We start from the raw sequence: 16,886 nt of genomic DNA, 5'->3' as shown, positions 1-16,886 counted from the left end.
CTCCATTTTCTTTTATGCTCATCCATACATCTTCTGTACCACTTATATATTATTCAGGATCATTTATGTTTCCGAGAGTTGTCCCCCCACTTTTTATTTTTTAACTACACCTCAGCTTGGCTATTTTACTTAATAGTTACATAATGTGCATGCATGTGTAAACCAATAACTGGTGTCATTAGCAAATTCTCCATGATTCACTCACATGTTTTGAATCACAACTTGTAAATCTGCATGCTTCACACTTGGCAAAAGCTCAGAACACGGAAAGAATGTATGAGTTTGGTTTGAGTTTGGTTTGGCCATCCAGCCCATCCAGGAAGTTAATCCCAAAGACCCGAACTCAAATTTGTGGAAATTGTGAGATTTTTGTCAGTTTTACAAAATTAGAATCTTCATTTTATTAGTTCAAATTTTATTTCAAATATAAACCAGGGTTAACATTTGCCCTTTTAATGATTAAACGTTTTAATGGCCAAGAACCTAGAACAACACACTGGACATTTGTATGGTCTTTCTGTAGTTTATTCTTTCTTCCTCCTCTGGACAGACTACTCTATTTTTTGTAAAGTTGAGTGGTTCTTATTGTTCGGCTTCTTTCCAGGTGTATTAAAAAACAACCCAAAATAATAAAAATATCAATAAAAAATGTATTGTTTCATTATTTCTCGCAACTTATGAGTCAAAAAGTTTCAAGCATTCCTGAAGCTTACTGTGATGATTATGGCATTAAGTTAAAGACCGTATGACCTGAGGAAATATTTCAATGTTTGGCATTCTGTAGTTTATGTAGTTTTGATTTTCAAACAAATTCAGACTTGAAGCTTTTAGAAAATGTGTCATAACAGCTTGGGTTCCCCCCAGAGGAGCTGGAGGAAGTTGCGGGAACAGAGATTTCTGCAAATAAGATAGGTACCTGGACAGATGGACTATATCTCTATCTCTATCTCTATCTCTATCTCTATCTCTATCTCTATCTCTATCTCTATCTAACTGAATTTAAAAGGGTAAAATAAACTTTTACATTTTGTTCAGCTGTATGTTGCAGATGTCTATGTGCTCCAGTAGACCTGAGTGAAATGAATGAGTTTGTTATACAGGTGCTACAGAAGACATTTATTCCAATCAGGAGTATGGAGCATTGTGACATCTACCAAATCTAAGTTTTCAAACACCACACAAAACTTCATACAAATGTCACTACCCAAAATGTTTTACCCCTCTAAATTACTCCTATTACTGATCTTAATATAGGATATTGATTTAAAAAAAAAAAAGGTGTGTTTGGACTTTCTAGTGGCTATCGCTGCTTGCACTCAATGGCTGAAACAGATGATGTATTGCATGTCTGTTTTTCATGACAATCAAATCAATCACAAAAACTCCAATTTAGTTATGAATCAACATTTATTAGTTATATTTGTATATGTACACCAAAGGTACAACACTCATTGATATGTAGAAACAGATTTTTTATGTATACCATAGACCGAGGAAAGAATTCATTTGTTTTTTTCATACTATTTTTGTCCTTTTTTTTTTTTCCCTTTTCTTGATAGTGTATTTCCCACACATAGACTCTCTGCCTTTACATCAAGATTACGACAGCTTTACAAAGAGGGAAGGCCTCGAAAAGTAAGATCAGGAAAGCACATTGTAGGCAGCAGTGAGACACGTGATCTGTTTAGGAGCTTCTTCAAAATGACACATTTCAGTAGAAAAGGACATACTTGAAGACATACTGGCTTTATTTTGTCGTGTCACTTAAGTACTATTTTGCTCAGCAAGTTTCTCTGTCGACGCAAAAAAGGCAAGACAAGTAAAGGCAGTTTACCGAGTTGGATTTCTCTACACCTCCTTAACGTTGAAGACACAGCTGAGGTCAAATGTGATTAGATGACGTTATGCAGAGAGGCAAACACAGAACCAGTGAGATGTTGATGTCTGTGCTTTGCAGATTTGAATGCACATGCACCAGGTAAACAAAGATGCCTGAGACTATAGCCAGTTTTCCCCTTTGAAAAGATAAAATGTTTCAGATGAGTCACCTGAGGAATTTATACTGTTGCAGGCATCTGAATACTGTTGACATAGTTTAATTACTCCACTCATATCAACTACTAGACTGAGTTTGATTCCTTGCTCTATCCTACATACAGGGCAAATATGACCTTTTTCCTTTATTTGTCTCTCTTTTCAAGACCCCTTATCACAGTAATTTCTTACATAATAGCTCATGTTGGCTCCCCCCATCTTTTTTTATTCTTATTAAACCAGAAACATCCCCTCGCTTTTAATTTCCATCCTTTCTAAATCTCTTTCTTTCTCATTTTCATGCAAACAACAGTGCTTGTTTCAGGATCACTGTAAAATTCTGGAAACTTCTGCATTGCCACTGAACAGAACAATTATATATTTATGTATGTACAATGAAAATGAATTCACACTGCTTATATCTTCATGGAACAAACATTCAAAACGCTTACATTAGATACAAAAAAAGATATTTATATATTTGTGTGTGACAGGTAAGTAAAACAACTAGTTAACAGCTATTAGACAATAAAAAAAAACAAGCAATTTATGACACGATTTCCTCTCTATACATTTTTTCCTAATCTAATTTTACTCAGGACATAGATGATTTTTTTTCTAGAGGGTTACATTAAAAAGGTCACAGCAATGAAACTATATTACTACAAACCATTTCAATGTCCCCCCCAAAAAGCAAAAAAAAAACAAACAAACCCCAAAATAACATGTTACCTACAATATATACACAAAGTGCAAGGAGGCACTTCAAAATATCATGCTTTTAAGATAGTGGTGCAAAAAAATAATTATAATTATATTTTATTTTATTTTATTCATGCTTCTAAAACAGTGAGTTTGAACATAATAGTGGTCCAACACTCAATCCCCACTGATGACGCTACGATCTGCATTGTCACCTTGCATGAGGGACGTTTCCCTCCTGAAGATCACAAGGTCAAAAGGTCAATTAGGCTCCAGGAGCCTGTTAGGGTGTCAGTGCTATGCTCTGCAGCTCACTGATTTACAATATAAAGGTTTTAGAGTGTTTGCATTTTTTTTTTTTATTCATGTGTGCATAAGTAAAACAAAACAAAAAAAAATTAGAATAGAAATAAAAGCCTCTGTGTGTGCAGGTGCGCATGCATGTTTGCTGTGTATGTGTGTGTGTGTGTGTGTGTGTGTGTGTGTGTGTGTGTGTGTGTGTGTCAATTGAGCAGAACGGCAAGTGTGCCTGAGACGATGTATCAAAGCACACTTGCGTGAGCCCATTTTGTTTTTTTTTCATATTTAAAAAGCAAAGTGAAAGATGTCTTCTGAGACGGTGCTTCAGGATCTAAACGGAAGAGTGCTGCTCTAAGTATTGTGTTAAGCTTCCTACTGTTAACTTTAATCGGCATATGTTTGAAGTGAACACCTTCAAGGCAAGGTTGTCATTCAGCACAAGCAAAAAAGAAACAAAAGGAGAGATAACACGGTGCTTTCAAAGAAATCAAATTCACATCCACAACACAGAAGTCTCACGTCTCGCTCACACAGACTAGAAAAGATGAACAACCAGTAGTCCTGCTTTGTTTATGTGTTTGCCATCTCCTTGAGTCATTTGGTTCTATGAGAGGATCATATTTTTTTATTACCTGATAGCTGTCAACATTCTGGCATAATGCATATTGCTGTGAATGTCCATTGTTTTGTTCTGAGTCTCCTTATAAACGCCTCCTCGCTAACATGGGCACACAGCTGCAGCATCTAGGGTTTGTAGAAACAGTCTTGAGCTCTGGTGGCAGAAAGTATATTACTGTTTACCTTTTTAGGTCTGGCTAAACAAGACGCTGGCAAGCCTTCCTGAAGACCGTTACATCGATGATCTGTCTTTGTTTGTGCGAGCCAAGAATCCATCTGACAGCTGAGTGCTGCTCCATTTCTCTCTGCATCTCCTTTCCAAATGATTTCTGGAGGTTCACCTTGTGTTGTTCTGTCAGTGTTCAATAATATCTGTCTGTGCTTTCAGATGGTACACCGGTTCAGAGGGTCATTCAACCACTGGAATGTCTTCTCAAATATGAGAGCCTGCTGCATGTGCTGGGAAGCTTTGCTTCCTATCATATTATAAATATAACTATCTCTCAACAGAGGCCTTTTCTGTAAACGGTTGCCATTTTTTAAAAATCGTGAAAACCTTCGTTGTGCTGTTAACAAGTAATTTTATTGAGTGAGAAGCTTTGCTGAGAACGTAAACATTTTAGGATTTCCCTGCAAAGGTGTAAACAAACTAGCCTGAGTATCTTTTCCTCATGCTTTTTAAATTTTAGAATTTTTTTTTTTTCTTTTTAACTTTGAACATTATCATCATTGAAATGGGACATTAATATGTGTGATTCTGATCGTGCCAATCACTGAAAATGAAAGTTGTGCCTATGTATTTGTGCTGTTTTATTTAATTTGTGCTTAATATAATTTCTCATTTGTGCTATAGGTCATTCACTCCATCATGGCAGTTTGATCTCGAAGCTAATTGATTTAAATTGCACAGGCAAATGAGTCAAATTCATTTTAGGGCGAAAAGTGCTGTAAAAATTTGGGTCAGCGGTTTTCTTTGCATTCGGTTTTAGGTTTCATCAGATAACTAATAATAACAACTGCTGTACCAGCCAGTTAGAAATGGGCAACTTAGGAAAAACCTAATAAATGTGGTGAGAGTGACGTCATGGAGGCAGTTCAAAGGCCTCTGTGAGATGATTGATTTTCTGCCTGTTTGGTCCCGAAAACTGACTTGGTCATGTTTTTAACCCTAGCTCTCATGCACACACCCACCCACACACACACACACACACATGCACACGCACACACACACACACACACACACACACACACACACACACACACACACACACACACACACACACACACACACACACACACACACACACACACACACACACACACACATTTTTTCTCTCTTTCTCTCACTTTCTTTCAATATCACACAAACATTAGAAATAAGAAAAAGAAAAAAAGTCCCTTTTCTTCACAGACCAGAAAAAAGAAAACCAAAAGGAGGATAAAAATAAATGCTCCATGGCATAATTTGTGCTTTGTCATTTAAGTGTTAACTTTGATAGTACTTGTGTGCTATGATCTCAGCATGGTTTTCCTGTTGAATGCTGTTCTTCCAGGGACAGTGAGCATAAAGGCCAAATATATCTTCAGTCAAATGCCCTTTAAAAAACTCTTAACATGTGGCCTTGTGAACATGCTATGATGGCACAGACTGACAGGAATGCAAAGAAATCCAGTACATTGCACTGGTCATCACGATTAATGCTCTAACTCCCACTCCTCCTCTGGAATCAGAATAATGAATCACCTTTATGAACTATGGGAGATGGTCTCAGTGCACCCTCATGTCGTACATCTTTATCTCGTCATAAAATGGTAGAACCAGGATGTATTGCTCAGAATGGCTTATCTGACTCGCTTTCTCACTTCCTTCCCTCTCCAAGCCTTGAAGTATATTGTGCAAGTATCTGCTATACGGGACACAATTGCATTCTAGCAGGTGAGGTATACCTATGTTATCATTTCACGGTTAAGTGAATTAGTAAATATAAATCAGTCAGATAGACAGTTACAAAAACCTTTAAAGGGACTAATAAAAAAAGGAAAAACCAAACTACATAAAAATACAATTAGTAGTTCTGTTCATGTGACTTTTCATTCACTCTTTTTTTATCACCAGGTAAGAAAGCTTGTGGAGCCCAGGAGCAGGGGATCTCTGTGCTGCCATTATTCATGTTTCCATGGTTCCTCCTCAACAAGCGTGCACTCCGCAGCAGAGCCGTTTGTGGCTGAGGTTACCTGCAAGCAGTTAGCAGGGAGATCGAAACATTGGACCCAAGGCACACATTCCAAAAAGACAACAACACACAGTTCAGTTCAAACATAGCCTAAAATAGCACATAATAACATTGTAATAAGGACTCAGTGCTCCCAACTCTTAAATATCATTAGATATTAAACAAGCAAAGCCATCCATCTGTCAGATTTATTTCAATTTTGTCTTCTGCTACGATAAGAAGCAAGTTTACCAATCCATTGTGTAAAAATGTGTTTCTACAGGCCATATGGTGGCATATATGCAGACGCAGGGTGCGATTTGTGACGTAAGCAGCGGGGGGCTCAAGAATAAATCACAATTTAAAAATAGATCAGGGTCTTTTTCTCTAGGCATGGCTGCCTTTGGAGGACTTGCCTTTCAGGCTTGGTCCCTAAAAAGTAATGTTTATAAGCTATAATGTAGCTAACTAGACATTTCAGCAACAAAATTATGGAATACAATAATGTGAGCTAAATAAAACAATTACAATACGTATAATGATCGCAAGTGTAAAAGGTGTGCAGTCAATCAAAAAAGTAGTACTTGTTGGGAGAAAAAAAGATGCTTTGAGGTAATCACGTCCACAATTGACCCTCGATATGTGAAAACTCACGCACAATTCAAAATACCTTTATCTTAGGTTACATGTCCTGTCCATTTTAAGTGGGAGTGTTTTAGAATGAATACATTTGATTTCCATGCCCCCTCCATGCATAGAAACTAAATAGAAGCAAATCGCACACTGTGTTTACTTGACTCTAAAACCTCAATTGCATCAAATCTATTTTTAATATTGTACATTGGTGAAAAAAATAAAGCCTCAGAGGTGGCACTGCTTTTTTGCAACATGCAAAAAGTTTGAAGGAAGACTGGAACTCCTGGTCAACCACTGATGGTCATGCTTATGGCAGTCCGAACGGTGCAGGACAGACCACATATTCATGATGACTTGAGTCAGACTCTTCATGCAAGAAAAAACATTGACAACAAATGTTAAAATTCACAACACAAATACAAGATACACACACTAAAGAATGAATGCATTGTCGGGTTAGAACTACTTTGCAAGTATGGTTTTCATCTTTGGGTTAGAAAAGTGTGCCACAGTATTTACAAACAAGAAACTAAACAAAAGAAAAACTGAAATATGAGGTCATCGCAGACAGTGGAAATAGCAGCTCTTTGTGTCACATGAATATATAAATAGACACTATTGGAAGGAGACTCGAAGGGAAGGATATACGTTTTTATTTTATTTTACTATGGACGGATTGTGTGACAGGCTACCAACGTTGCTAGGCAACAATCTTCATCCTTTAATAAATGAATAGCCTCATCAGTAGACTTTTCCCTGTGTGCGTGTGTGCATGTGTGTGTGTGTGTGTGTGTACTGGATATCAGTGATCACTCACTCAAGCACTTTGAACTCCCATATATTATTCCAAAAGCCTAAAATTCAAACTGCATTCAGTACTGAGATTCAAAGTACCCTATGCTCTACATAGTGGGAGATGCGTTGCAGTTCTCAGGTTCACAATGCAGTGAAGAAAATGGGCAAAAATAGATGGTGTCAAAATGCAAAATCTCGAGCAGGCAATGACTCATTGACAATGTGGTAGATGGGTGTATGTCGGGTATTTATGAACTGTTAATTAGTGATAACACCTCTCTCTGTATTTTAAATTGGTACCGTAAACTGTACCACAAATGGTGACCCTGTGCAAAAATAAACCTGTTAGACAACTGAAATCAGCTTCAATTTACTAGAAAGAAAGTCAAATAACACTTAAAGTTAAATAAAAGTAGAATAAGAACAGTTTTCCCCCCCAATGTATAATATATGACATGAGATCATTCTCTTCAGCATTTTGTAAACTTTGAACTTTGGATTGCTTTTAAATAATTCCTCAGGGTCGTGATGAGGATTATCTGTTGCTGCATTTGGAGTGAGAGCCAAATCTCAACAGCTTACATTCATAGGACTCAGAGCAGATTTACATTTCAATACCTCTAATCTTGCATAATGTTTTGAATGATCATTTAACACAAAAGCTGCTATTTCAAAGAAATCAATAAATGTGTACACATGCATCTGTTGTTTTATTGGTTCATGGATAAAAACGGGCTCTATTAACATAGCTGTGCATGACAATGTAATGCAGCAGTCAACAAGCAGTCAGGGAGAGATGTAGGGTGAGCATGCAACAGCAAAGAGGGTTATATAGAAGTCTCTACGTCCGGAAGCATTAAATGTACCTTGCATTCATCTACTACGACAGAATTGTTAGCAGTGACGCTAGCAGTTGTAGTAGCGGTATCGGTTAAGACGCACTGGTTGGAATTGTTTTCATGGTGGTTCTTCATGTCGTCGTAGTAGGACGGGGTCTTTGTCATCATTTCGATGTCGTCGGATTTAGCTGCGTGCGCATCCAGCTCCTCCAGCTCCGCCTTCGACATGTGGTACACGATGCCTGCACCGTAGGAGTCACCCACCACATTCACTGAGGTTCTGAACCGATCCCTGAAGACAAAGACAATAGCACACGGAGACAGAATTGCACGCCTCGTCGAAAGAGAAGAAATGATTTCAAGATGCAGGAAAAACAAAACCAAAAACACAAAAGCAAAGTGTCAGTCTCGATATGTAACCACATTTTCTTATTCTCTCGTCAAACTCACAGCAGCCAGTCGACAGCAACCAGCAAACTGATGTCCTGGGTTGGCAGGCCGACAGCAGTCAGGATCAAAAGCATAGTCACCAAGCCGGCACTGGGAATACTGGCAGCACCAACGCTGGCCAGAGTGGCAGTCAGACTGGACGAAGACACAGCCAAGCAGCACTTGAACACATTTGTTGCACCTAACGTATCCACCAAAACACCACTCGAACAACACAAACTCTACAGATGGCTAATGAGCGAGACCTTACTGCTCTTCACAGCAACAGATAAAGACATTCAGTCTTTATGGTGCTTGTGTAAAGAGCAGGGGCCAAAGAGGACCAGAGTGGGTCCTCTACCAGCGGTGAGGAGAGGCATAAGTGCAAGAGATTAGATATTTTAATTTGAGAGTTCAGGACTTTATATGCCATAAAAATGTCAGAGTGAAGGTCATCCATCCTCAAATCTGTTTTGAGAAGAGCAGTCTAGCAAACATTGGTTTACATGTGGTAAGTAGTTTCCTTCACAGTGACATTCGCTTCTTTAAATTCAGTGTTTGAAGCTCTCTGTTTATTTCTGCACACTGTTTATTCATCTACATTTGATTGTCTATAATAGTGTTCATTTTCTTTTCACTTTTATCTGCATTCAAAATTAACATAAAAAGAAAAAAATCATTTCTGATAACATTGACTGCATTTAAAACACAATTTACAGTCACGTCGTACAAATTCAAACTGTATTGATGGGTGTTCTGACCTGACGGTGACAATCTGACCGGGGTCAAGGTGGATACCATTCATCTGGGCAATGAAAATGGCAGCCACAGCTTCATACAGAGCAGTTCCATCCATGTTGATGGTGGCGCCGACTGGCAGCACAAAGCGAGTGACTCTCTTGTCAATACCCAGATTCTCCTCCAGACAGCGGAACGTGACAGGCAGTGTACCAGCGCTGAAGAGGAAGTCAAATAAATGAATAATGATTTGCATAAACAATATTCCACATTTATTAGTCAATCCACACTGATGCTGACCTGGAGGCTGTCCCCAGAGCAGTGATCCAGGCCTGGAAGATTCCCAGGAAGAAAGTGAAGGGGTTTTTTCTAGTGATAACGAAGTAAATGCTGGGCAGGAAGATAGCTCCATGGATGATGAGGCCAATGATCACAGTGATCATGTACATGCCCAGTTGTCTGCCCACCACCTCCAGGTCCTTAATGGAGATGATCTTGCCACAAATTAGGCAGGCAATACCAAAGGGAGAGTACCTGATGAGACAAATTATGTCACGCACAGCAAATAGATTGTCATTGCACTCAGTCAATTTCTGTTTAACACAGGATTCATGGGGTCAAAAGCAAGAATGAAGCTGGTATAACTTTGCATAACTTAAATACAAGTTATTTCTGACTGAGATGACTTGAATGAGTTTCGAAATGAGTCAATGAGAATAGTTTGTGATACTAACCACATGATCATGATGACAAGTTTCATCACAATCTCATTGAGGATACTGAAGAACTCAATCATGAGTCTGGCCTTTTCTCCCATCTTGCCCATGCAGATGCCAAATGCAATAAAGAAACCAATCAGACCTGTGGTGGAAATAATATATGTATCACACTTTGAATACCAGGAGGCCTCTCAAAGTGAGGTGATAATAGGAAATGACAGGTTTAAGGAGTTGCCTGAACATTTATTAACATAAATGATTTTATATTTAGCCATGCCAGCAGCATTAAGCTAAAATGCTCTATGAACACTAATCAGGCACAAGCAATGAGTCCTAATCATTCTGACGATTAAGGTCTTGCGTTGCATATCGTGATGACTAGTCTCAGAACATTCCCATCAGCCACTTCAGTACTTGTGTTGTGTACTGAGATGGTGAATGTTCTAAAAAACAAACAAAAAAGAAACACTATCTCTGTATCGGCATGGTAACTGGGTCTTTTAACATGCCAATAACATTTAATTCAATGCATTGTGCTCTTAGTTACATACCCAAAACATTCATGCCACTTTTGAATTGCAGTGACTTTTTGACGACAAACTGAGGCTCCTTGGTAATGTTGGCCAGGAGACCGTCCATAGTGGTGGCATTGACATCCTCCACAACGACCTCCTCCACCTTCTTTGTGACTGTCTGGATCTGAAGGAAAAGAAATATTAGTTACGAGCAGCCTGATGGATAAAGTTACTGAACTGTTGTTAATGTGATGCTTTGTCTATTAGGTTTGTATTTAAGCGTGTGATCTTTTGTACTTGCACATTCATATTCAGCTTAATAAACCTTTTACCAGACATTGTAATGGCATATTTTCTATAAAGTATATTTGAACTTTCTTCTATTCTTGAACTTCAAAGGATATTTCAAATCAAATTCAAAATGAGCATTTTTCTATCCCACATCTTCTTCATCCATTACCTGTTGGAAACACGCCTGCACCAGGTTCTCTGGGAACAGGTTCCTGATTAAATCAAAGAAAGCATCCAAGCTGGACACGTCGTCATTTTTCTCGCCCTCGCCCAGATTCTCCTTTAGTTTGGGGTTGCCAGGGTGGATTACTAGCACCAGGATGACTCCCAGGATAGCAGCAATAATAGTGGTGCTCATGTAGTAGACCATAGCTCTGGTGCCCAGGCGACCGCTAGATTTGGCATCCAAACCGGCAAGACCTACAGCCAAGACAAGTGACATCAGGTTTGCATGGTAGCTACATTTGAACTGGAAAATACTGACTCAATAATGTTTGGTATTTTGCAAAAATCCTTTTAGGATTGGAGATGGTCGATTGACCTTAAATATATTTATTGTAATTATAACTGTCAGATATGAATTTCAAGACAGGATAAGTCAATTTCAGTGATATTACAGCAAAGGGAGTGAAGGAGAAATATGAAAAATGGATGTGTTCTTGCAGTGAAATTCAAAGGTCTGTGAGCTTGCTCCCCTGCTGCTGAGGGTGTAAAATATGAAATACAAAGAGACCAGTATTTTATTTAAATGATCCAATATTCTCACTTTATGCGGTTTATCAGTCACACTGCACCTGTGATTAAACTGGAGATGATGAGTGGCAGGATCAACATCTTCAGCATCCTCATCAGGATATCTCCAGGAAAAGCAATCACCATGACAATATCTGGGTGGATCGGGGAAGCGACGCGAAGCAGCATTCCCGATACAGCGCCCATGATCACACCTGAAATGTAAAGTAATGTGAATGAAAGTTCTGGGTGTGCCACATTAGAGAGTAGAAGCAAATCCAGAAGATAATCAATTATTACATGTAAACACATACATTTTTACAGGGCTGCATTAGTCTGAGAAGAATCATTCAAGGATTGTTGGATGATTTGCCCCTATTGATGTCTTAGTATCTTGCCCTTGCCATATCAGGGAGGATGTTTGAAGGAGTGTTAGGAAAAGCTCTAAGTGTTTGATGTAGGATAGGTGCAGCATTTCAGAGTCTTGGTGCAACATCTGTAATCCAAACAAAAAAAATAATTTTTCCAGAACCTTTGGTCCATAATCCCAGTTTCATACTTTCCCTTCATGAGCTTGTTGTTTCCTCACCTATCCCCTGGCCTCCGTCACCTCAAAACTGTGACATTTGAAGTTAATCTAAGAAAAAAAAAAAAGGCCATATGACCCCTTAGAGACTCACTGTGTCACTGTGCAGCAGCTCTTTTCCCACCCCATACTGTTGTTGCCAGAAGGTGAAGCTAACCTCTGAGTAGTCTACTCCCCACCTGCCAAACAGGCCTGCTGGTTGGCCTCTGTGTCCGTCTGTCTTCAGCCAGACAAAACTCCTGCGTGCCCCCCCTCGGGCTGTACTTTCTTTGCCAAAGATAACAACAGTCTGATATATTGTTTAATAACACACATTGGAACCAAAATACATCCAGCTTTTTCTGCCCCCCATTTCTTTTGATTTGGCTTCCATTGTATGTTCTGTGCTTTAGTCTATCCGCCAGTCAAGAGCATCACATGGTTTCTGCACACCCAATGATTTTGGATGGCACTTGATTTCCTGTGCTTTCTCTTTGGCCAATTTGCAAGTTCCCCCTCAGGCTCTTATCTGCCAAGTGACAGATGATCAATGGTCATGCTGGCATGTGAGAATGCAGCCTTGTGGTGCGATATTTGCACAAATACGTGTTTATAGAATACATATAAACATTACATTGGTACATGTATGCATCTATGTTTTGAAGATGTCATACTATAGGAAACAACAAAGCAGAAATTACATAACTACATTCCTGCCCTTTTTGTTTTTTTCATTAACTCACTCCTGCAGTGCTATGAGCCATTGCTATCATCAGAATACTGCTCAAGCAACACCAGAGGCTGTTTGGGCGTCCAGTGTGGCACAGAGCTTTTGATAGCAACAGGTGGCACAGAGCTGAGGAAGGTCAGAACACCCAGTCATCTCAGTGTCTGCTACACAGATGCACAGATGGCATCTCCTCATCGTATCACCAGCATGCTGCATAATTGAGTGCAGAGTTAACAGAAGACTGCGCTCAGTTTTTGTCAGGATCCGTCTTTAGCATGATATGCTTTTTTTATGAGGTGCCTGAGGAAAAAAAGAAAGAAGGAAGGAAAAGAAGAAACAGACAGACAGAAGGAAGGAGATGATGAGGTCACTTACCCAGCACAGTGAGCGTGAGCAGAAGGTTCTTGAACAATTTGGAGCAGATTTTGGCACATTTCGACTGGGGCCTGGCCTCAATGGGCTCCAGGTGACTCTCGTGCATCCTCACCTCCACTTGTTTAGGCATACTGTTGGCACTGCAACACAGAGGAACAACAACTGAGAAGGATTTTTTTTTTTGGTCCAGTATTACCCATAACTGTATGTGACATGATCATAATTGGCCACTATTGGCCATTTTAAATAAATACATACATACATACATACATGCATACATACATACATACATACATACATAAGGCTTTGTAGTGACTTTAAAATGGCCTAAAAGGGCTAAAAGAAAACTTGTTCAGTATAAATGTCAAGCGTTCAGGTTTTGCAAAGCTGCTGCTTCAAGTTTGCTCATGGTTACTTTATCATACAACAGATGGAAGCTAACTTCAAGCTCCTGCTTCTATATTTTCACTTACAACAGAGGAATGGTTTTGCATATTTAATTGAATGAGAGGTGATGTTCCATTACGGAGAGCACAGAGCAGTTTCCTGCACTTCTGAGAAATGTGTGAATGAATTTGTCACAGAGAGCAGACCCAGCTGTGAGGCAGGTGTTCAACGTCTTCATCAGAGAAAATGGAAAAAAAAGAAAAAGAAAAAAAAAAAGAGGCATCGTGGCAAAATACTCGTCATTCCTGTCACAAGTATGAAACAATGTTTTCAGATTATCCTGCTTGGTTCGACATCTTGTTTTTTGTGTCTCTGAAGGAATGAAAATGCGTGTGTTGCTATTCTTTTCCCAGCGATGGATTACAAAGAACAGCAAGAAGGAAACAAGGTCACGTTGACCTTTGATCTCACCCCTGGGGCTCATGGCTGAAAACACACAATTAGGTCCTTTAGTCGTGAGGTAATTGTTTTTTTCCCCCTCAAACTCACTCCCCTATAGCCCACTATGGAGTCAAAACACTTCACTTACTAACTATACCAGCTGTCAAGATTTTTTCAGCTTTTCAAAGCGTATTTGATCAAAGGAGCAGTCGTCAGTGGGCCTCGTGTGGAGAAGTTCCCCACAACCAAAGACTCGTCATGGTGCTGTTATTGTTGTGTAAGTAGTCGCCAATCATTACACATGAACACGCGCACACACTTACACACACCTCCCCCAGTTTTATGTGCTGCGGCGCTGAAAGCTTGACTATAGGAAGACCACCTGGTCTGCTTCCAGGCACACAGATGGACCGGTCCTATCTCCTCTTATTAATTTCAAAGTGAAGTGTGAAATGCAGAAAGTGCACGCAGACAGCAGGAAAATAACAGCCACTATCACTCTGTGTTATTTCATACAAAGCTGGGAGAATTTGTAAGAACTTCAGAAATAAAATAATGGGGAAAAAATATGCAGTCCTGAGTAATACCATTCCATAAGAGTGATGAGAACTGCTAATTGAATTTCCCCCCTTTTACTCTTCCTTTCATTATTTTTAGCACTAAGAGAGGAAGCAGGCGATATTCTGTCATGATTCTCTCATTAGCACTTCTCTCACTGAGTCAGAGACGGATGAGGGAGCAGGTTTGTGTGACCAAAAGAAAGATGAATGTGAAAAGAAACTAAGAATAATCCAAGATCTATATTTTATTATATATTATGATTATTATTAATATATATATTTATATTTTGAAAAACCTATGTGTTTATTAATCTTGTACATAATTTCATATTTGATTAATATTTTATGATCTTAGAATTAAGTATTAAGTATCTGTGTCCAAATGAAAATGATTGAGCTACTGGGCTTAAAAAGTTTTCAATTATCATTCGTCAGTTGAATGGGTGTAAGATGCTTCTTTATAGTGCATCTAAAAGCACTATAAAGTCAATGTGGTGATAATAGAGTATCATCAAGTAATTGCATTTCACAAATTGGATTTAATGTAAAATATCAAGAAAAAATACATCATTTTGACATGTGCGCACGCCACTTTTTCTTTTTCTTCTCAGTCTGTAAGCGGGATCATCTTTTAAACCAGTTAATCTGGACTGAGGGCTTAGTAACATTAATTGAATTACAGAACCATAAAGCCATGAAAAATTAATGACGTCTTAACCGGACTAAGAGTGATAGCCAGATTATGTACAATCTCAGCTGGATGATGTAAAAAAATATTGACAGTTCTGGCTCTAATTTCACTTGCACACAAAACTTGTCTTGAACAAAAACGGAAAGTTAGTCCAAACATTCTGCTGAAGCTCAAGCTAAAAACGCACTTTACTTACTTCATTTCTGGTGGAGTTGAGGTAAGTGCTATATACATTGACCGGCATCAAACTCCAAGCTTTGGTATTTAAATCAGCAAGTGTTAGCACAAATCTCGACTACTCCATCCAAAAACGTTGCCAGATGTCAGCAGATGAGGTCCCAGGTACAGCTGGCAGCTGAAAACACCAGAGCTGCTCTGACAGCTAGCCGCTCTCAGCTGTCCCCGTAATCGCTCAAAGCATCCACAGAGAAGCAAGTCAACACAGTCCAGACGACAGCTTCAGCCACAGCCACAACCTGAATTGCCTCATCCTGATGTCTGCCCCCCCCCCCCCCCCCGCCTCCCCTCCACCCCCCCCCCCCCCCCCCCACACACACACACACACACACCCCTCCCGACTCCACCAACACCCACAGGCAGCTACACTTCAAGAACACACACACTCACACACATACATAATCATCAAACTTAAAAGTAAATAAATAGAAAAAAAAGAAGAAGTGGAGGGAGGAGTCAATATATGAGCTTAAGAGCCAAATCCCAGAGGGTCCCTCCATTCCCTGGACACTGTAATCCCCCCAGAGTGTATGCTCCCAGACTCATCTCGCTAACATGGAAAGCTCGAGAGGCCAGACTGGAGATGAGCATGATGGTGCTTGCTAATGGCACAATGTGGACAGTAGTGCTTTGTAAGTACTCCTTTTGTCGAGAAGGGAATAAATGACAGGAGAATGATGGATAAGAGATTTACTGTCCATAATGTTTTGGGGGCTTAGAGGTCATCTTGTTGAACAGAGGATGAGGGTTTAATGTCGATTGCTCTCTGTAGTTAAAACAGCATTTATCACCGGGCTTACATTCACTGTTTATATACACCATTACGTAATGAATAAGGAATGCTCGACACAAAAAAAAAAGACCCACACATGCAGATCACACACACACACGCTCACACACTTCAAAATATAGATATATGTATTCCCACCATTCATTCAAACTGCAAAGTGCTGAACTCCAAAGCCCAAATGATCTATGTGATTCATGTGAGGATGGTGTCACGCTGATTCCCCTCTAGTCTCCCAGCAGCATGGGACTTCACATCGTATTGAGCAGTATCACATTATTCTAATTAGGGAAATGTGTTGGAAAGCTATTTCCTCTTCAAACAAATGATCAACTGCAAAACAAAAGCCAGAGGAATGCCATCTTGTCTGCAAAGGTTGTGTCATGAGAAATCACTCATCCTAAATCCCTTGACATGTCGTACTGATTCAAAGGGCTCTCTCGGGGAAAAAAGGGTGCATTTCCAGGATGAGAGCAAGGGACTAGGATAGAGGAGAAGGGGTTACAGGGGGGGAGTAAGAGGGACCCTAGGGGAGAAAGGGGTACCGGGGTC

The 16,886-nt window shown here is 39.5% G+C and overlaps 1 protein-coding gene across 1 annotated transcript; it reads right to left on the bottom strand.

Moving 5' to 3' along the window:
- Positions 1–5,817: 5,817 nt before the first annotated feature.
- Positions 5,818–15,544, bottom strand: LOC308136242 (excitatory amino acid transporter 2-like; the record flags this gene model as incomplete). Its single annotated transcript, XM_080504499.1, has 11 exons — positions 5,818–5,889; positions 8,165–8,429; positions 8,588–8,722; positions 9,328–9,522; positions 9,605–9,838; positions 10,039–10,165; positions 10,575–10,722; positions 10,999–11,249; positions 11,624–11,776; positions 13,232–13,371; positions 15,507–15,544. 11 exons carry the CDS (start codon positions 15,542–15,544, stop codon positions 5,818–5,820), a joined length of 1,758 nt encoding a protein of 585 aa, XP_080360625.1.
- Positions 15,545–16,886: the final 1,342 nt, after the last annotated feature.

This window comes from Blennius ocellaris (genome assembly GCF_963422515.1).
Source record: "Blennius ocellaris genome assembly, chromosome: 11".
In the NCBI taxonomy this organism is placed as follows: Eukaryota; Metazoa; Chordata; class Actinopteri; order Blenniiformes; family Blenniidae; genus Blennius; species Blennius ocellaris.
Note: the sequence above shows the minus strand (reverse complement) of the source record. Positions and strands in the feature narration are given on the sequence as shown.